The sequence below is a fragment of the Ranitomeya variabilis genome, chromosome 1 (genome assembly GCF_051348905.1).
Source record: "Ranitomeya variabilis isolate aRanVar5 chromosome 1, aRanVar5.hap1, whole genome shotgun sequence".
NCBI classification, from domain to species: domain Eukaryota; kingdom Metazoa; phylum Chordata; class Amphibia; order Anura; family Dendrobatidae; genus Ranitomeya; species Ranitomeya variabilis.
In genome coordinates, this window is record NC_135232.1 from 645,126,856 (window position 1) to 645,147,931 (window position 21,076).

Consider the following 21,076-nt stretch of genomic DNA (forward strand, 5'->3'; position numbering starts at 1 on the left):
CAGAATAAAAATGGACTCCCTGCCTACACCGGAGAATTCACAATGTGCTTTACCATGAAGCGTAAACAGGCTTTTTTTCATTTAGTTTTCTAAGTATGTACCGTAGCTGTACAAGATTAAAAATGTGTTTTCACTAGCTGCAGTGCTGGGAAGTTTCTAGGGATACATCATGGCAACAGGTTTCCTGCGAGAGTGCTTATAGAAATGATGACTTGCAGGTCGCACCAGACTGCACCTAAACCTGATGGCAGATGCTTGTATGGACACTCCCTGTGTCACCTTTGGAGGACATTGCATTGACATTGCATTGACACATATGAACTTAATTTGCACATGCTGAATTTGCCGTTTCATCTGCTTTAGTTTCCTCTATCATCATTTTGTTCTTGAAATTACCTATGTGGAAGAATGTTTTACTGCTGATAGCGAAACTAATGGGTTCCCCTCTTCAACCTTATGTCTTACTAAAAAAAAAAAAATGAGGATAGTAGAACTGAGACATCGTACCTGATTCTATCATCCTAGGGGTAAATAGCCTCTTGCTTGGATGATTCTAGCCTATACAGCTCTGACAAAAATTAAGAGACCACTGCACAGTTTTTTAAAAATCAGCTTCTCTACATATCTGACAGCCATTCCATTCCAGTGTCAGTTGAATTCCGACCAGAGAACACCTCATTCAGAAGCACATTAAGTAGATTAGGTGATCACCTGAACCAAATCTTATTTAATGAAGGAAAGTATAAAAAACGATGCTGTGGTGTTCACAATAATTATTACGGTGCACTCAGATACTCATCCTGCTTCCCGGGTCCCTCGCCGCATCATGTCTCATCTCCTGGGTCCTCTACCGCGCTGGGGGTCCCATTCCCTGTGCATGCACGCCAGGCCGCTTAGGTTGCACGCACTCCCGGCTTCTTTGTGATGCCGGGTTGTACTGACCTGGAAGCGCCTGGGCAGCGGCCTCCAGGTATATCAGGTCACTTCCTGCTAGAGGAAGCCCCTGATTGTTATTGCGCTTTCCATGCTCCCTCCATGTCCACTTAGTTTTTTGTACGTCAGGTCCCTCTACGCCTCCAGTGTGTGCGTGCTCTGTTCAGTCCCTGTACGCTTCCAGTGTGTGCCTGCTCTGCTCAGTCCCTGTATGCTTCCTGTGCGTGCTTTGCTCTCTCCCTATACGCTTCCAGTGTGTGCCTGCTCTGCTCAGTCCCTGTACGCTTCCTGTGCGTGCTTTGCTCTATCCCTATACGCTTCCAGTGTGTGCGTGCTCTGCTCCGTCCCTATACTCCAGTGCATGCTGTGCTCCGTCCAGGATCCAGTACCCTCTGCGTGAACCCTGCCGTGTCTTGTGTTATGGGTTTTCTCTGTGGCTGCTCCGCCCATCTGGTTCTCGGTGAGTTCCCTGATTCTCCTCGTTGTCCTCGAGCCGTCCCTCAGGCACAAGCTATCGCGGTATATCTCCCTCCTAGGCTTGCCCCTAATGGTCCCTGTATAGGGGTCGGTTCCACCTGGTCAGCTCGTCTGGGAGCGGTTGTCACCGCAATCCAGTCGGTCCACTCCAGGAATCATAACAATCCTCTTGCAATAGGACAAGCTGGATGGCAAAACAAGTGCTAGTAATATCCCAAAAGTAATATGAATGAAAAAATAACTTTTAACCATGCCAAAGGACTTGAAAAGAAAAGTCTTGAGTGAGGAAAAGAAGGGCTTGATTCTGGCTTTACTAGCACAGGGACACAGTGAGCGTCATGTTGCCTCCATCCTTAACATTTCTAAGACAGCAGTCCATTACAACAAGGTCAAACAGCAGACATTGGGGACAACAAAGCTACAGACTGGCAGAGGGTAAAAACGACTCTCAACTGACCGGAATGACCGTCATCTTATTCGAATGTCACTCAACAACCACAGGATAACATCAAGCGACCTACAAAAGGAATGGCAAATGGCAACAGGCTCCTAGAGGCAGGACTCAAGTCATGTAAAGCTAGGAAAAAGCCTTTCATCAATGAGAAGCAAAGAAGAGCCAGGCTGAAGTTTGCCAAAGACCATAAGGATTGGACCATAGAGGACTGGAGTAAGGTAATCTTCTCTGATGAGTCTAATTTTCAGCTTTCCCAAACACCTGGTCATCTCATGGTTAGACAGAGACCTGGAGAGGTGTACAAGCCACAGTGTCTTGCACCCACTGTGAAATTTTTTGGAGGATCGGTGATGATCTGGAGATGCTTCAGCAAGGCTGGAATTGGGCAGGTTAATCTTTGCGAAGGACGTATGAATCAAGCTGCATACAAAGTTATCCTGGAAAAACAGCTGATTCCTTCTGCTCAAGCAATGTTTCCCAACTCTGAGAACTGGATTTTCTAGGAGGACAATGCGCCATGCCGCACAGCTAGGTAAATCAAGGTGTGGATGAAGGACCACCACATCAATTCCCTGTCATAGCCAGCCCAATCTCCAGACCTGAACCCCATTGAAAACCTCTGGAATGTAATCAAGAGGAAGATGGATAGTCGCAAGCCATCAACAAAGACGAACTGCTTACATTTTTGTACCAGGAGTGGCATAAGGTCACCCAAAAGCAGTGTGAAAGACTGGTGGAAAGCATGCCAAGACACATGAAAGCTGTGATTAAAAATCATGGTTATTCCCTGAGTTGAAGCATTAATATTGTTGTTTCTAAATGATTATGAACTTTTTTTGCATTATTTGAGGTCTGCAAGCAATGCATTTTTTTGTTATTTTGACCATTTCTCATTTTCAGAAAATAAATACAAAATTCATTGCTTGGAAATTCGGAGACATGTAGTCAGTAGTTTATAGAATAAAAGAACAATTTACATTTTACTCAAAAATATACCTATAAAGAGAAAAATCAGACAAACTGAACATTTTGCAGTGGTCTCTTAATTTTTGCCAGAGCTGTAGGTCCTACATTTCCCATCCTGTATATATTCATATTATCAGCTCTACGTGATGCACTGTTGCCTGCTTACATATACATTGTGTGTATCCTGTGCCTCCAAATAAGCGACATCCTCAGTAAAACCTTACTCACAATATGCCTGCACCACCGGCAGGAAATTAATGCCAGCAGAAAACCAGTGGCCCTTCACACCTCTTGTGTTTCCTGACTGCCGCGCACGAAATGAGAAAAGAAAAAGATGTCCTTTATAAACGCGTTGAGAATTCCTGCCTGATCATTAATTTGGTGGAGGCATCTTGCCCTTTCCCTGGCTTTTGGGCTGCCGATTAAGCACCATTTGTTTATTGTAGCTTATCTGTGTACTAACAGTAGATACATTTCATAACATTCATCAGACCACTTGGCCTTTTCAAGGGAATCTGTCTCCAAAGCAAAAAAAAATAAAATAAAATAGATTAATGTAAATTGAAATTATTTAATTAGTGTTATTAATGGTTCTCTTTTTATAGTTGAAAATATGAAAAATGTAAGTTTTTATTTTTTCTCTTTTTTTGCTGTTTACCTTGGAATGTCAGGCTTCACATGTCATTGTCCGTAAGGAGAAACGTTACCCCTTTGATCCCAGTCAGACGCCTCTCACCCAGCCAAACCAGATCTCACACTTTGCACTGACCAGGGGCAGTACCCCGAAATACAGTGTCTGCAAATTGAGATTTTGGTTTTGGCTTTTATCCTGAGTCATGTGACAAGCCTCTTTAGAGGGTCGATATTGACTGTTAGGATTGCTACTTCCAATAGGTGGCGCTAGAGTTCTAGTCCTCGTCCTCTCTGAAGAGACAATTGGCAATAATAGTAATGTCATTTAGCGCTATAACTGTTGCAAAGTTGGGCTTGCACTGAATCACCAGTGTGACTTTGCTACTTTGCTCCTCTTGTTTTTGGTTTTTTTTTTGGCAAAAGAAGTGAGGATATTGTTTTGAAACCCAATGTAGTGCCGTTTTATTGGTGAGTGGACAGTATGTGACATCCCTTGTTACGCCTCTCACAAAGAGCAGCTCTGTGAACATAGTTATAAGGCCCAGCAGTGAGCACATCAAAGCTCACCACAATCTGTGGCCACTGGCTGAACTTTCTGGGCAGTGGATGCTTACTGATACCATCCAAAATATCAGGAACCAATCTAGTCGCCATTTTGGTTAGTTTTCGATGTCATTCAAATATCCCTGCCTCACTGACACCCTTAACATGAATATAACATTACCTTAAAGTGACCCTACCTGTCCTGTCGTTAAAGAGATTTTTTTCAGTATGGCAGGAGGGTGCACTTCTGTTTTTTACATCATTATCCATACTGCAGGGCCAAACATGAGTAATCTAATGACATTTCTAAGGAAATTGCTTCCATTGCAGCTGCTGCTCTCTGATGTTAGCTCAATTTTGATGCCATTGTTTTTGCATCCTTTAGGCCATGTTCGTACGTTCAGTATGTGGTCAGTATTTTACATCAGTATTTGTAAACCAGGAGTGGGTGATAAATGCAGAAGTGATGCATATTTTTCTAATATACTTTTCCTCTAATTGTTCCACTCCTGGTTTTGGCTTACAAATACTGAGGTAAAATACTGACCAAATACTGAACGTGTGAACATGGCCTTCTAATGTAAATGGGGGAACAGACAGACTACTGACAGTCAAGTTTAGTAGATACAGCAAAGCTCACTGCCGAAGCCCACAAGAATGAGCCAAAGAATGGGCATGTCCGGTGCTCTGAAAGCACACTCATGCATCACAGTGGTGAGGTTTGGTGTGCTCACCATCAGGCCCACTGGCTGTTCCTTCAGAGCACAGGACATGCTCATTCTTTGGCTTAGAGGTCCTGGGTGCATAGTGCTGAACTTAAGAAACATGTCTCCCAGCTCCATCACCAGCTGTGAACTGCGCATACCAAGGAGCATGTATAGTGCACATCTTATATGGCCACAGCATAGGAGATAGGGTTGGAGACCAACTCTAGACTCCGGTGCCATTTTGTGCGATATTTGCGGTCTGTAAGTACTGTACAGAACATACTCTTACAGACAAGGAAATAGAAATGGCAGCCCCATTGGCAGGTTAGAAGATGAATCAAAAAAGTACCAGCAATAATTTGTATTTCTCCTTCCCTCCCCTCTCGTGATACACAGAGTATCGCGGATGCTCGAGTGAGATGTACCCGTGACCACATGTTTCGCGCCTGTTAGACAGCCACAAAACATACTGGGATTGCCTGTGTTTATCAGACAATTCCCACATGTTTTCTGGCTGTCTAAAACATACAGCCGCGAGAACGCAAACCTCTCACTCGCGCACCCACGATACTCCGTGCATACCTGGGCACCCTTGGCAAACGTAACAAGCACTTTCGCTCATCACTAAATCTTGTCAGTAGCAACTCTCATCTCCTATCCTGGCACTGGGAAAATCTGTCCTCACTGAATGTAGTTTACCCATGAATGGAGAGTGATTTCTCTGATAAGACATATTACAAAGTTGCTTATGTTCATGTGCACTATTGATTTATGACATAAAAATGAAAACAACGGTTTGCAACTAGCAGCTGTAATAAAACAGTGACAGATCATCAATGTGGACAGATGTTAGCAGTCACCTTTTTCTGCGATTGCTATCAGAGTTATGATAGAGAATAAGTAACTAGACCATAGTGTCAAATGCAAGGAAATATCAGAGTGAGAGTGCAGTAACAAAGTATTTCCATATACTATATATACATATATACTTCCATATACTACACATTTTTATTGTTCTAGCACAGTTGTGTATTTTAACACTATAACATTGTATTGCAAGAATTTTGCAATGTATGATGGCTATGTATTGATGGCTTTTTTGTTTTTAGGATTGGTCATCAACATAAGATCTAGGGGTGGGAGAGTCTCTAACAGTTGGCACCACTACTGATCAACTGTTTTCAGCATCGGTGGCCGATTGTAAAAAGTGAACGGAGCCTTATACCACAGATCTGTTAACTAGTGGCCATTGCCTGGTACTGCACCTCGGATGCAATTTGCTTCAGTAGAAATCGGGATCCAAGAAGTATTGTTTCTCCTTGCGGAGAGTGACATGCTAAGCATGTCGAGATGAGGAGACTTAAAGCCGCAATGCTCCTCTGAGAAATATGCAAATTGTCTCTTCAGAGAGGAAGAGGACTAGAACTCTAATGCCACCTATTGGAAGGATCCCGGTCAGACGCCTCTCAATCAACCAAACTAGATTTCCACTTTGCACTGATGAGGGGCAGTACCCCGAAACACAGTGTCTGTAAGTTGAGATTCTGGTTTGGCTTTTATCATGTGACAAGGCTCGTTAAAGGTTCGACATTGACTGTTAGGATTGCTACTTCCAATAGGTTGCACTAGAGTTCTAGTCCTCGTCCTCTCTCTGAAGAGACAGTTTGCATCTTCAGTAGAAATGTCATCTGTGATAAGAAGACCATTAAATTATTTTAGTTTAGCAGTGCAGTCACGCTAAATAAAGCTTGCAGATTCAGATGAGACCATCCCCCTATCCCCCAATTTTAGACATCAACACAAATCTACCAAACATAGCACATTTTAATTTCCACAATATTATTAATTGCTTTTCTTGAAAAATAACACAAAAGCACTTGTTAGGTGGTAGAATAAGTACTAAGGCAATGATATTTCTGCTCCTTATTATTTTCTAACCAGAGATATATATGACATTATCCTTAGTCCTCCTACAAACATTCAGGTCTTACTGCTTGGTTGCACAAAGGCAAATCACTCTTCAGAATTCTTCTCATGAGGGATTATATAAGGAAAATACGACTGCTTATGTACATGTTCTCCTTTGTTGCAGATGTAGACTTTCCTTTACGGAAAGACAATGTTATGTCAGAGGGTACCACACTAGAAGCTCTTCTACGAGGTGAAGGACTAGAGAAAAAGGATATTAGAGAAGAGGACAGTCTACAAGAAATTCAGGTAAAGTGTTATTGGAATAAAAGCAAAAAAAAAATAGTTCTACACGGTTTCATATCCCTATTATTGAAGTTGAACAACCCAGAAAATCCTCTTTCTAAATAAATCCAGAAGAGTCAGTGATCAGTATAACAAAGTATCCTATCAAAAACATTTAGATCAGGGGTGGGGAATCTTTTTTCTGCCAAGGGCCATTTGGATATTTATACCATCCTTCGAGGTCCGTACAAACTCTGCCCACAAAGTACATCCTGACTCTGGCACTGGTGTCAGGACGTAATCTTTCATTGCATGCCCTTCAATGTTCAGTAGTGAACACTGCATGTGAGTGCTAACAGAGCAAGAAGGAATTAATGAGCTGGTGGCAATCAAAATACAGCTCTCTGCCCAAGAATTCAGTCCCTGAGTCCCTGAGAAAGGTCATCAAGGGCCGTAAATGGCCCTGGGGCCTGAGGTTCCCCACCCCTGATTTAGAAGCTCCCACCAAATACTCTGGAGTGACTCTTCTCTCTGGCTAATACAGAAGAACATGTCTGAAGTGTGGACCTTTGACACCTATGCTCCAGTCTATTGGTTTTCATTACAACTTTTGTATAATTTTGTTCTTACAGACTCTTTGTTTCTAAGCACATTCCACATTGTTGCAGTCTGTGTCCATAGATCAGCTGAAAGGAGCTCAGAAAAAGGCAAATAAGAGTTACAAACTTTCCCGTAATACTGTTACAATGAGATTACTGATGGTTTCTTAGGTAAAGCAGTCTGCTACTTTCTCTTGTTGGTTCACTTCCTCCAATTGTAAAACATCTCACATGAGGAAGCTGTGTCCTCTATTGGAGTAGGCTGATGGACAGGTCAGGTCACATGCTCCTCCATCATCAGCCATTCTGTGTAGAAAGCTGCACTAACCAGAGAGATTGACTGACCTTTTTACCTGAGAATCCGTCAATGAGCTTGTTCTGAAAGATAAAACAATTACAAACTTATCTGTTAGGGTATGTGTCCACGGTCAGTAAACGCTGCTTGTTTGACGCTGCGCAGAGCTGCAGCGTCAAACACGCAGCGTCCAGATGTTCCAGCATAGTGGAGGGGATTTTATGAAATCCCGTGTCCACTATGCGTGGAAACACGCATCCGACTTCCCTGCGACTCCGGACATGCTGCGCGTCTTTTCAGATCGCAGCATGTCCGTGCAACCTGCAGCGACGCTGCGTCGCCGCAAGTAATATCACAGGGCGCTATGCGAGGGTGCGATGATACAGTGTGTACAGTTAACACATCCGGCATCATCGCGTCCCAGAAAGGGGGCGGGGCTTAGCACCGAGCGGCTTCGCCGCTCCGGCGATACCGCCGGCCATCCTGACCGTGGACACGTACCCTAACGGTCTTTTTCTTAGCTCCTCTCAGTTGATTTATCGCCATAAATCACATTAGAGGGGCTGTTCCACAAAGTACAATAGATCTAATAATAATAATAATAAGTTCCACATTTGGATTTGTTGAAAAAATTATTTCTGTGCTGAGATAATCTTATAAATGTGCCCCTGCTATGTACTGACTAATGGCTGTGTCTGATCATGCAAAGCTGCTCCAGTTCATTGTTGGCACATACCACAAGTCCTGGCCAGGGGGAGAGCATACCATAAGTAGCTCATGAAAAGTGAATATACAGACAACACATCAGGGGCCTCATTCCTGTATTACCTCAAGCAGCTATGAGACCCTGCTATTTCATCTGCATACTCACTTATCATGACTTGTGCTTCCTTCCCTGCTTGGTCAGGAGGAGCTGTAGTATGTGTCGAACATGAACTGGAACAGCTCTGCATGGTCGTAACACCATTACACTGTGGAAAGGCCACATTTACAAGATTATCTCAACACAGTAACATTTTTTAACACATCCAGTTGTGGAACTTATTGTTATTCTATATTCTGTTTAACCCCTTCATGACCGTGGGATTTTCCGTTTTTCCGTATTCGTTTTTCACTCCCCTCCTTCCCAGAGCCATAAGTTTTTTATTTTTCCGTCAATTTGGCCATGTGAGGGCTTATTTTTTGCGGGACGAGTTGTACTTTTGAACGACATCATTGGTTTCACCATGTCGTGTACTAGAAAACGGGAAAAAAATTCCAAGTGCGGTGAAATTGCAAAAAAAGTGCAATCCCACACTTGTTTTTTGCTTGGCTTTTTTGCTAGGTTCACTAAATGCTAAAACTGACCTGCCATTATGATTCTCCAGGTCATTATGAGTTCATAGACACCTAACATGACTAGGTTATTTTTTACCTAAGTGGTGAAAAAAAATTCCAAACTTTGCTAAAAAAGAAAAAAAAAATTGCGCCATTTTCCGATACTCGTAGCGTCTCTATTTTTCATGATCTGGGGTCGGTTGAGGGCTTATTTTTTGCATGCCGAGCTGGCGTTTTTAATGATACCATTTTGGTGCAGATACGTTCTTTTGATCGCCCGTTATTGCATTTTAATGCAATGTCACGGCGACCAAAAAAACGTAATTCTGGCGTTTCGGATTTTTTCTCATTACGCCGATTAGCGATCAGGTTAATCTATTTTTTTATTGATAGATCGGGCGATTCTGAACTTGGCGATACCAAATGTGTAGGTTTGATTTTTTTTTTTATTGATTTATTTTGATTGGGGCAAAAGGGGGGTGATTTAAACTTTTATGTTTTTTTTTTTTTTTCACATTTTTTTTAACTTTTTTTTTTTACTTTTGCCATGCTTCAATAGCCTCCATGGGAGGCTAGAAGCAGGCACAACTCGATCGCCTCTGCTACATAACAGCGATCATCAGATCGCTGCTATGCAGCAGAAAATCAGGTGTGTTGTGAGCGCCGACCACAGGGTGGCGCTCACAGCTAACGTCGATCAGTAACCATAGAGGTCTCAAGGACCTCTATGGTTACAATACTGAAGCATCGCCGACCTCCGATCATGTGACGGGGGTCGGCGATGACGTCATTTCCGGCCGCCCTGCCGGATGCGGTAGTTAAATGCCTCTGTCTGCGTTTGACAGCGGCATTTAACTAGCTAATAGCGGCGGGTGAATCGGGATTTCACCCGCCGCTATTGCGGGCACATGTCAGCTGTTCAAAACAGCTGACATGTCCCGGCTTTGATGCGGGCTCACCGCGGAGCCCTGCATCAAACCAGGGGACCTGACGTCGGACGTACTATCCCGTCCGACGTCAGGAAGGGGTTAAAATTTACTTTATGGGACGACCCCTTTTAAAGTCAAATGTGCAGGAAAAAAAGAGCTTGTAAAAACAACAAACAAAAACAATTAGTGCATTTTGTAATGAGTTATTTTTTTTAGTCCAAAATACAGTGGCTTGTGAAAGTATTCACCCACATTGGCTTTTTACCTATATTTTAATACATTATAACTTGTATTTAAATATTTTTTAAATCCGATTTATGTGTGATGCATCAGCACTAAATGGTCTAAGTTGGGGAAGGGAAGTGAGAAAAATATAGGCATAAATTAAATTTATGGGATAAAATAAATAAAAACTGGAATGTACATATGTATTCATCCCTTTTGCTATGAAGCACCTACAAATTTCTGGTGAAAGCAATTACCTTCATAAGCCATATGTTTAGTGAAAGTTTGTCCACCTGTGTGCAGTCTAAAGGTACCTTCACGCTAAGCGACTTTGCAGCGAGAACGACGACGATCGTTACGTTGCAGCATCCTGGATAGCGATCTCGTTGTGTTTGACACGCAGCAGCGATCTGGATCCCGCTGTGATATCGCTGGTCGGAGCTAGAAGTCCAGAACTTTATTTCGTCGCTGATCACCCGCTGTCATCGCTGGATCGGTGTGTGTGACACCGATCCAGCGATGTGTTCACTTGTAACCAGGGTAAATATCGGGTTACTAAGCGCATGGCCGCGCTTAGTAACCCGATATTTACCCTGGTTACCATTGTAAAAGTACCGCTGTGCTCTCCTTTACGGCCGGCCAGCACTGACACATTCAGTGCAGGGAAGCCGCCGGCGGGGGACGTGACAGACATCAGAAGGTGAGTATGTAGTGTTTTTTTTTTTACTTTTACAATGGTAACCAGGGTAAATATCGGGTTACTAAGCGCGACCCTGCACTTAGTAACCCGATGTTTACCCTGGTTACCCGGGTGCTGGCTGCAGGGGGACTTCGGCATCATTGAAGACAGTTTCAACGATGCCGAAGTCGTTCCCCTGATCGTTGGTCGCTGGAGAGAGCTGTCTGTGTGACAGCTCCCCAGCGACCACACAACGACTTACCAACGATCGCATCGCTGGTTGTGATCGTTGGTAAGTCGTTTAGTGTAACGGTACCTTAAGTGTCACATGATCTGTCAATATATATATGTAGCGCCCCCACTGCCGCAGGGCCGAGGGGTACCCGGTACCGGGCCTCTGAGTCTCTGCTCTGGGGTTGTCACGGTGACTAGACCCGGTCCGTGACCCTGCTGAGGGGCGTACAGTAATAGATGTGGATAGTGGTGGTGGTGCCAGTAAATAACGAGGACACCAGGTTGCAGTCTCTTTACCTCTTTACTGAAGGCTTCAGGTGTCCAATCCAGGGCACTGTTAACCGGGCTGTCTGAGACCGGCCGGTCCGAAGGCACATCAGGAGTCTCCTTCACAGGTGGGAATCAGCGTCTACCTTCTAGCGCCTGTGTGTTGTAGTCCTTCCCTGCTGAGCACCCTGGGATAGTCCTCACAACTGCTTCTGTCTGTCTCTGATGCTCGTTCTCTCCGTCCCCCAGATGATATGGCTAGGACGCATCCGTATGACGGGGTAGGCCTGGAGTTCTTCCGGGACTCTAGAGTCGCCCCTCTCCCACAGCTGCCTCCGTTGTCTGCTTAGGTGTTTTAGTGAGACAGCCAACCTATAATTGGCTGTCCGGCCGTGGTTTGAAGTAATACTTGTAGTCTCTTACTTGCTTGGCGTTCCGGCCACCGACTGTTGCCCCTCAGAAGGATGTTGCCTCGATCTTACAGCACGACTCCTTCTGGTTCTATCACTTCTTTGCTGTGTCCCCGTTGCTCACTGGTTTGTGCTATTCTTAGGAGTCTGCCAGGATCCCATCCCTGACAGGTCCTCTCACTAGCTCTTCCCAGTTACTTCTTCCTGTCTTCCTGTCCAACCCCCAGTTTTACCAGAGTGTGAGGAGTGGCCTACTAGATAGAACCACTCCCCCTGGTGGCCGGAGTGTGAAGTGTAATGTGAGTGTTACCTGATCAGGTGAACTCCTTTAGTGCAATCAGACATAACATCACTCCCCTTAGCGGCAGAGCAACGTTACTGCAACGACCAGGACTCTGGGGCGCTGCACTCCCCCCCGGTTAAATCCAGTACTCCCGGACTGGGAAAACAAGAACAACAATACATGTTAACAGGAAACACACAACAATTTGAAATATCATAAACAATTAAACATAACAGTGCTTCCCGTTATGGGAGGTGAGGACTTCTTGAACGTTGCGAAAGTTAGGTCATGCACAGTTTATGACTCTCAGTTCAGTGATTGAAACAGCGGGGACCCCGGATAAACAAAGGGGTCCCCTTTTAGAAGTTTTTGGAGCAATTCATCGTCCATTACTCTATTGTCCATTTTCAAACCTGTAACAAAAGATATATACACAAACATTTTCAACTAAATAACAGCCCTTATTAGTATCTCTATGTTTTGTAGCGGAGGGGAATTTGATTCTGAGTGCTGCGTGTGGATCTTCGCAGCACAGGGGTTGCTACTGGCCTAACAGGGCCCACTATACTTGCTACCCCTGGTGTAGTGTACTGCCTTCTAGCTACACTTTCAGTGAGTCTGGGTAGCACTGGCAGGCTGAAGCTCTCAGGGCTGCTGCTGCTGCTGGCAACAGTAGGTACGGCAGGCTCACCGATAGCAGAGGGAGGATTTGCCGGTTCAACGGTTGGCATGGCATCTTCAGGTAGGGCTTGTTGAGGTTGCGGGGCCGGATGATCTGGTACCACCATTGTTTCTGGTGGGTCCGGCTGTTGAAACGTTAGAACAGGTACCACGATGGCCTGATTTATCTGAGTCCAGGACTGGGGAAAGTCACCAAGGACGGTATGGATCATCTTCTCCTTTTCCACCGGCGGGGAGATTCCTGGGGCCGTGTCCCTCTCTTTCAACTTATCGGGGCAGACCTTAAGGTGATCCCTGGATACCGCTGTCGAGGTCTCCCCTCTGTCCTTGCTGATGAGACAGACCTTCGTGTTGTCGAAATCGGATGGCAGGATGGTATACGGTTCTGCTTCCCATTGGTCATCGAGCTTGTGTAGTCTCCTCTTTCGTTTAAGCACTTGCTCACCAGGTGACAGGGGAATTGCAGGAGCGTGCTGGTTGTAGTCCCTTTCTTGTTTTTGCCTAGCCTGGGCGAGACTCCTCTCTACGCACTCCTGTACCTTGCGGTACCTTTGCTGCCTTTCTACATCCCAATCTGCATCCGGTGAGGTATCTTCGGGGACTAGGACCCCCATGTCCAGATCAACGGGTAACTGGCTAGACCTTCCTCGCATCAGGTACGCTGGAGTGCAGTTGGTAGAATTTACTGGGATGTGATTGTATATATCCACCAAGTCAGGCAACTTTGTCGGCCACAGGTTCCGTTCCTCTACGGGCAAGGTCTTCAATAAGTCAATCACCACTTGGTTCATCTTTTCGCACATCCCATTGGTTTGAGGATGGTACGGTGTGGTTCTGATCTTCTTACACCCGTACAGTTGGCAGAACTCTTGGAACACTTCTGCTTCGAAGGCTGGTCCCTGATCGGTCAGTACCTTCTCCAGGTAGCCATGGGGCCTACAAAAGTACTGCTGGAAGGCCTTGGCGGCAGTCCTGGCCGTTAGATCCTTGACAGGTACAACCACCAAAAATCTGGAGTAGTGATCTACGATGGTAAGAGCGTAGATATAGCCTGACTGGCTAGGCGTCAGCTTCACATGATCCAGCGCGACCAGTTCGAGCGGCCGTTTGGTGATGATAGGCCGCAGGGGAGCCCGTTGGCTGTCACGGTCCTTCCGGCGTAGGCTACATGGACCGCACTCCCGACACCACTTCTCAATGGCTCTCTTAATGCCAATCCAATAGAACCTCCCTCGGAGCAGCCTCTCTAGCTTCCTCCATCCGAAGTGTCCGGCTCCATCGTGGTAGGCTCCCAGAACCATGGGCGCATCTCGCCTTGGCACCACTATCTGCCACACCAATTCATGAGTACGTGGATCGATGCTTCTCCTGCACAGCTTGCCATCGTGGATAAACAGTTTGCTTCTCCCCTTCCACAGCTGTTGGGTTTCCTGTGGGTCATCTGGGCCGGGACGTAACCCTGCCTGCGTCAAGAGCTCTTTCACCCGACGGACCGCGGGGTCACCATCATGGGTTTCCGCCCACCCATGATGGGGCAGGGGGTTCAGCGTAGCATCCGGTTGGTTCTTATGCCTGTTCCTCACATGATGGGAATTCTGAGTGGCTTTAGGGCGATGGAATGCGGGCAGCTCCACCTCTTCAAGTGCCTCCGGGTCTTCCTCTGCTTCTGGCAAATTGGGCATCCGAGACAAGGCATCGGCATTCGCATTCTTGTGTCCTGCCCGGTACTTGATGGTGAAGTTGTAGTTGGACAGCCGGGCCATCCACCGCTGCTCCAAGGCCCCGAGCTTGGCTGTATCCAGATGTGTTAGCGGATTGTTGTCCGTGAAGACGGTGAATTTCGCTGAGGCCAGGTAGTGTTTGAACCTCTCTGTCACTGCCCAGACGATGGCAAGGAACTCCAGTTTAAAGGAACTATAGTTGTCAGGGTTCCTTTCCGTGGGACGAAGCTTCCTTCTGGCGTAAGCGATCACCCTCTCCTTGCCTTTCTGGACCTGGGACAGCACGGCTCCCAATCCCACATTGCTGGCATCCGTGTACAGCACAAACGGTTGGTCGTATTCAGGATAGGCCAGTACCTCTTCTCCCGTCAGTGCCGACTTCAAACACGTGAAGGATCCTTCCAGCCCCTTGTTCCAGTCAAATGGGGTGTTCTTCCCCTTGGCCTTCTTTGATTGGCCCACCAACAGGTCTTGCAAGGGTGCGGCCTTCTTGGTGAAGTCCTTGATGAACCTTCGGTAGTAGCCTACCAGTCCGAGGAACTGCCGGACTTCGTGGAGGTTGCTGGGCTTCGGCCAGTCTTGGATCACCGTGACCTTGTCGGGGTCTGGGGCCACTCCTTCGGCGCTCACCACATGGCCCAGGTACTGCACTTTGGGTTTCAGCAGATGACATTTGGACGGTTTCACCTTTAAGCCAAAGTTGGACAGGGCTTCAAACACCTCGGCCAGGTGCTTCAGATGGTCTTCGTAGGTCTTAGAGAAGACAATGACATCATCCAAATACAGCAGTATGGTCTCAAAGTTCTTGTGCCCCAGACAGCATTTCATCATCCTCTGGAACGTCCCTGGGGCATTACACAATCCGAAAGGCATGTAGTTGAACTCGCAGAGCCCCATCGGCGTCGTGAAGGCCGTCTTTTCTTTGTCCGCCTCTGCCACGGGAACCTGCCAGTACCCACTGGTGAGATCTAAGGTAGAAAAGTAGTTAGCAGATTTTAAGGCAGCCAGAGACTCCTCTATCCTGGGCAGTGGGTATGCGTCTTTATGTGTAATGCGATTCAACTGTCTATAATCAACACACATCCTCATTGTACCATACTTTTTTTTTTAACCAGGACTAATGGAGCTGCCCAGGGGCTACAACTGTCTCTCACCACCCCAGCCTCCTTCATTTCTCGCAACATGTCCTTGGCACACTGGTAATGGGCTGGGGGTACAGGGCGGTATCTCTCTTTTATGGGTCGGTGATCTCCCGTGGGGATGTGGTGTTGGATCCCTTTCACCCGCCCAAAATCTAAGGGGTGTTTGCTGAATACCTGCTCGTACTCAAGAACCACCCTGTAAGCCCCTTGTTTTTGATGGGATGGGGTAGAGTCAGTGCCCACATGCAATTCCCGACACCAATCTTTCGAGTGTCCTGCAGAACCGTTGTCCTCCGCCACATTTGACGGGACCAAGGGTTCAGGTGTCCGTATCACACTATTGTTGACAGTGAACAGTTTGGCGAGCGTGGCATACTTGGTGAGATGAACCTCTTCCTCCCCACAATTAAGGACACGTACGGGCACCCTCCCCTGGCGCACGTCGACCACCCCCCCGGGCTGTCAGAATAGTAGGCCTATTGTCTGAATACACGGGTTCTACCAAGGCCTGGTAGTCCTTTCCCCTGAGGCCTATGGCTGCCCGACACCATATTAACATTTCACTCCTGGGGGGTATCGCAATGGGGTTTGAATCACTCACAGTGACACGGCCAATCTCACCACCAGTCAGCTCTACCTGCTGTCTCTGCATCAGAGCTCTGATTTCTTTTTGCAGGGCACGTTGTTCGCTGTGGCCAGCGGTTTCGGCTACCTGTTGCAACAAAACAATAACTTCTGCAAGACAATTTTCTATAACTTGGTACCGATAGTCATCATGGGATTACATTCTCGGCGGTCAATATCAACAATCACAATCCCCTGGGCTTTCAATTCCACCCGCCCCACTTTAATAGTGGCCTCTTTATACCCCACTTGTGGCAATGGCTGACCATTACTGGCTATTATGGTGAAATCGTCATCGGGGCCACGAGTAATATCGGTATCCTCCCAATACCGTTTATAGAGTACATAAGGCATAGTCGTCACCTGAGAACCGGTGTCCAGCAAAGCATTCAGGGGGATGCCGTCAACCACTACAGGAAGAACTGGTCGCCCTCCAATGTATTTGGCTCTCCAATGCTGTGGGCCTGACCGTCCTATTCCTGGGGGTTGGCCCTTTGCCCCAGGGGTTGCTCGTTTAAAGGACAGTACCTTGCAAGGTGGCCCACCTGATGACAGCGGCGGCAGATGGGTCGTCCATCCTCATGGAAGCGATCGTCGGACCGGCCTCTGGTCGGCGGGGTCCTCCTCTGTCGCATCCAGGGAACATCCTCCGGTCTGGTGGCCAGCTGGATCTTCTCCTTGGGGGCCTCCTGTAGGGACTGCACCGTCCGGGCCAGGGCAGCAATGCTCTTGGTCAGCTCCTGCATCTGAAGGCGGAGTCCTGCAGGGGAGTCGTCTTCTAGGCTCTGGGCATCGGCCTCGGCGGCGACTGGAACATCCGACGCCACCTCCTGGTGGTATGTGAGAGCGGGACGCCTGGGAGGTGCTGCACGGCTAGGCTGTCGCTCCTGCCATGCCTGGATAGCTTTATCCTTGAATTGCACAAAAGTCAAGTCTGGATTTTGCATGGCCAGGAAGTGCAGTTGACCCCTTTGGTGGCTGCACAGGAGCCCCTCAATGAACTGCTCCTTCAGGAGTTTATCCTCATCCTGCATGCTGTCAGGGTCACTCTGCTTAATGGCCCGCATCGCCTCCTGAAGATTAAGGGCATAATCCCGTAAGCTATCCTGCGGCCTCTGCTTGCACCCATAGAAAGTCAGTTTAATTTCTGTAGCAGTACGGGTATCGAAGGTGGCTTTAAGCTTTGCAAAAACCTGCTGTGCCGTTCCCTTATCCGCGGCGGGCCAGGATTTAATTTCTCTCAGAGCCGCCCCAAAGAGTTGGTTTGTTATCAGATGGACCTTCTGGGGCTCTGTCAGGGGATAGAACTCAAGCAGGCTGCAGATCCCTTCTTTAAAGTCGGTGAATGTATGTGAATCCCCGGAGTATCGTGGGAGCCAGGCCGCTCCGGGCAGGTATGGCATAGAGAAGGGCATTATAGCCTTTGCGGTAGCGGCGGTGTCCGACTGGCTGAAGGGGGCAGCGGGCTCCGGGGCTGCCAGTGGTGGTATTAGGGCCGCGGCTTCGTCCGCCGCGGGGACCGGAGGTGCCCCTGCATCCACTGCTGTGGCCGCCACCTCCTCTCCTCCCGACTCGGACATGGCTGTCCCTTCCTCCCACTAACCTGCTGGAGGTCGGAGTTCTTCTTCCGGGATTGGCGCCTTACCGCGCTTTTCCGTTCCGCGCTTCTTTTGGCCGGTTCCGCCCACGAAGCTAAGGCTCCTCCTTCCGTGCGCGGCAATGACGAATTTTGGCAGTAAATGACAGCACACAGTCTTTGCAATAAAGTACAGTCCAAGCACAGTAAATCACAGTTCCAAGGCACACATGACCTGATTCTTCAGGCTTAAGTAGATCCTGTTCGTGACGCCAAGTTGTAGCGCCCCCACTGCCGCAGGGCCGAGGGGTACCCGGTACCGGGCCTCTGAGTCTCTGCTCTGGGGTTGTCACGGTGACTAGACCCGGTCCATGACCCTGCTGAGGGGCGTACAGTAATAGATGTGGATAGTGGTGGTGGTGCGGTGCAGTAAATAACGAGGACACCAGGTTGCAGTCTCTTTACCTCTTTACTGAAGGCTTCAGGTGTCCAATCCAGGGCACTGTTAACCGGGCTGTCTGAGACCGGCCGGTCCGAAGGCACATCAGGAGTCTCCTTCACAGGTGGGAATCAGCGTCTACCTTCTAGCGCCTGTGTGTTGTAGTCCTTTCCTGCTGAGCACCCTGGGATAGTCCTCACAACTGCTTCTGTCTGTCTCTGATGCTCGTTCTCTCCGTCCCCCAGATGATATGGCTAGGACGCACCCGTATGACGGGGTAGGCCTGGAGTTCTTCCGGGACTCTAGAGTCGCCCCTCTCCCACAGCTGCCTCCGTTGTCTGCTTAGGTGTTTTAGTGAGACAGCCAACCTATAATTGGCTGTCCGGCCGTAGTTTGAAGTAATACTTGTAGTCTCTTACTTGCTTGGCGTTCCGGCCACCGACTGTTGCCCCTCAGAAGGATGTTGCCTCGATCTTACAGCACGACTCCTTCTGGTTCTATCACTTCTTTGCTGTGTCCCCGTTGCTCACTGGTTTGTGCTATTCTTAGGAGTCTGCCAGGATCCCATCCCTGACAGGTCCTCTCACTAGCTCTTCCCAGTTACTTCTTCCTGTCTTCCTGTCCAAGCCCCAGTTTTACCAGAGTGTGAGGAGTGGCCTACTAGATAGAACCACTCCCCCTGGTGGCCGGAGTGTGAAGTGTAATGTGAGTGTTACCTGATCAGGTGAACTCCTTTAGTGCAATCAGACATAACATCACTCCCCTTAGCGGCAGAGCGACGTTACTGCAACGACCAGGACTCTGGGGCGCTGCATATACACTTTACTTTTCTGAAAGGACACAGAAACTGCAGCACCATTAAGCCAGAGGCACCACTAATCAAACATCATGAAGACCAACGAGATCTCCAAACAAGTCAGGGACAAAGTTATTGAGATGTACAAGTCAGGGTTGGGTTATAGAAAAAAAAAAAATAATAATTAAATCTCCGATGATCTCCCAAAGCACCATCAAATCCATTATCATCACATGGAAAGACATGGCACCACAACGAACCTGTCGAAAGAGGTCCGCCCACCAAAACTCTGAACCCGAGCCATGAGGGAATTATTCCGAGAGGCATGGAAACATAGAAACGTGTAAATGTTTTGAAGTGGCCTAGATAAAGCCTAGACCTTAATCCAATTGAGAATCTGTGGTCCAACTTGGATTTTTGTTCACCAGAGGAAATCCTCTAACTTGAAGGAGCTAGTGCAGTGCAGCAGTTTTGCATTGGGGAATGGGTAAAAAGTAGTGTTAAGGTGTTATCCGGACATGCTCGTGCACTAACCGAGTGTCTTCGGCGTGTTCAAAAAATGCTTGAGTCCTCGCCGCTGCAAGTCTCGTGGCTGTTCGACAGCTGCAACACATGCAGGGATTGCCTGTTTGTTAGGCACCTTATCTGAGCACATTTGCTCATCAGTAGTAATAACAAAAGACTGGCACATTCAACCTAGTGTGAATAGGTGCATACTAGGAGCAGCCACCTCCATATACAATATACAAAAAAGTTGCACTCGATCGTGCTAAAGCATGTCAATATGAAATATGAATAGCAGTACTTCTTCTGAATACTAGGAAAAAAATGAGACGCTTCGCACATAATTTGGCCAATTCATGCCTGCCCATCAACCAACGTCAAGGTGGTCTCAAGACTCGTGTCCCTCCCTACATATCTAACATGAATACCTCTCTTAGGCTGGGGTCACACTTGCGTGTGTAGTGCGAGAAACTCGCATCAATACGCGGCACTGCCACAGGCGGTTTGGACAGGAGCGTGAGGATGCATAGAAAAACAGCCGCACACTCCAGTCCCGAGTGCGGGCGGCATTGCCGGGTATTGAGGCGAGAGACTTGCGCATTTCACATGCTAGTGGCCTTAGGCTGGAGTCTGTATTCCTGGGTGAAAGTAAAAAATCACAGTGGTCAGATGTGGAAAGCTCATAGAAACTTATCCAAAGCGGCTTGCAGCTGTAATTGCTGCAAAAGGAGGCTTTAAAAAGTCCTGACTTTAGGGGGGATGAATATTTATGCACACTGAAGTTACCAGTCATTTTGTCCTATTTGTTTGCTTCACAATAAAAAGAAAACCAAAGTTCACAGTTGTAGGCATGTTCTTTACATGAACTAATGCAAACCTTCAAAAAAACAAACAGTGAAATTCGGGGTCGTGGGATGACAAAACACGGAAAATGCCAAGGGGGGAGTAATACTTTTGCAAGCCACTGTATATGTGTTTTATTTTTAAATTGCTCTCAAAGTGGCAAACCCCTTTTAGCTCCACTAGAGTTTAATACATTCTACGCATACAAAAATATTCAGCTTATTGTCATTTTTAGAACAGCCTATATTACTAGGCGTGACATAAAAGGGGTTTCTTAGAATCGTCAATTATCACTGATACACAGGTTACGTGGTAAGTGTAGGATTGCTGGGTCCCGACCAATGATGAGAACGGAGATTCTCCTCACTTTGAAAGTACCAATGTTTGTGCGCACTTGCTGCCTCTCCATTCAGTGTCTATGGGACTGATGGTGATCAGTCAGTCCCATAAGTATTAAATCTAGTGGCAGTGCACATGCTCGACCACAGCTGCATTTACATGCCTCCTTTCTGCTGTTATACAGTGAGTTAGAAGGAATTGATCGTACGAGACCTCCATTCTTGACACATTAGGTCCTTGCCCTGTGTGATTTTTTTTTTTTTTAGT

General features: G+C 47.2%; 1 protein-coding gene across 6 annotated transcripts in view; it reads left to right on the forward strand.

The window, feature by feature from the left end:
- Nucleotides 1-21,076, forward strand: part of DPF3 (double PHD fingers 3) — a 289,293-nt gene that overhangs the window by 194,220 nt on the left and 73,997 nt on the right. For all 6 annotated transcript variants that reach the window (XM_077261917.1, XM_077261953.1, XM_077261926.1 and 3 more), the window contains exon 4: nt 6,806-6,930. In XM_077261917.1, the coding sequence (XP_077118032.1) occupies nt 6,806-6,930 (125 nt within the window). The remainder of the gene's footprint in view (nt 1-6,805; nt 6,931-21,076) is intronic.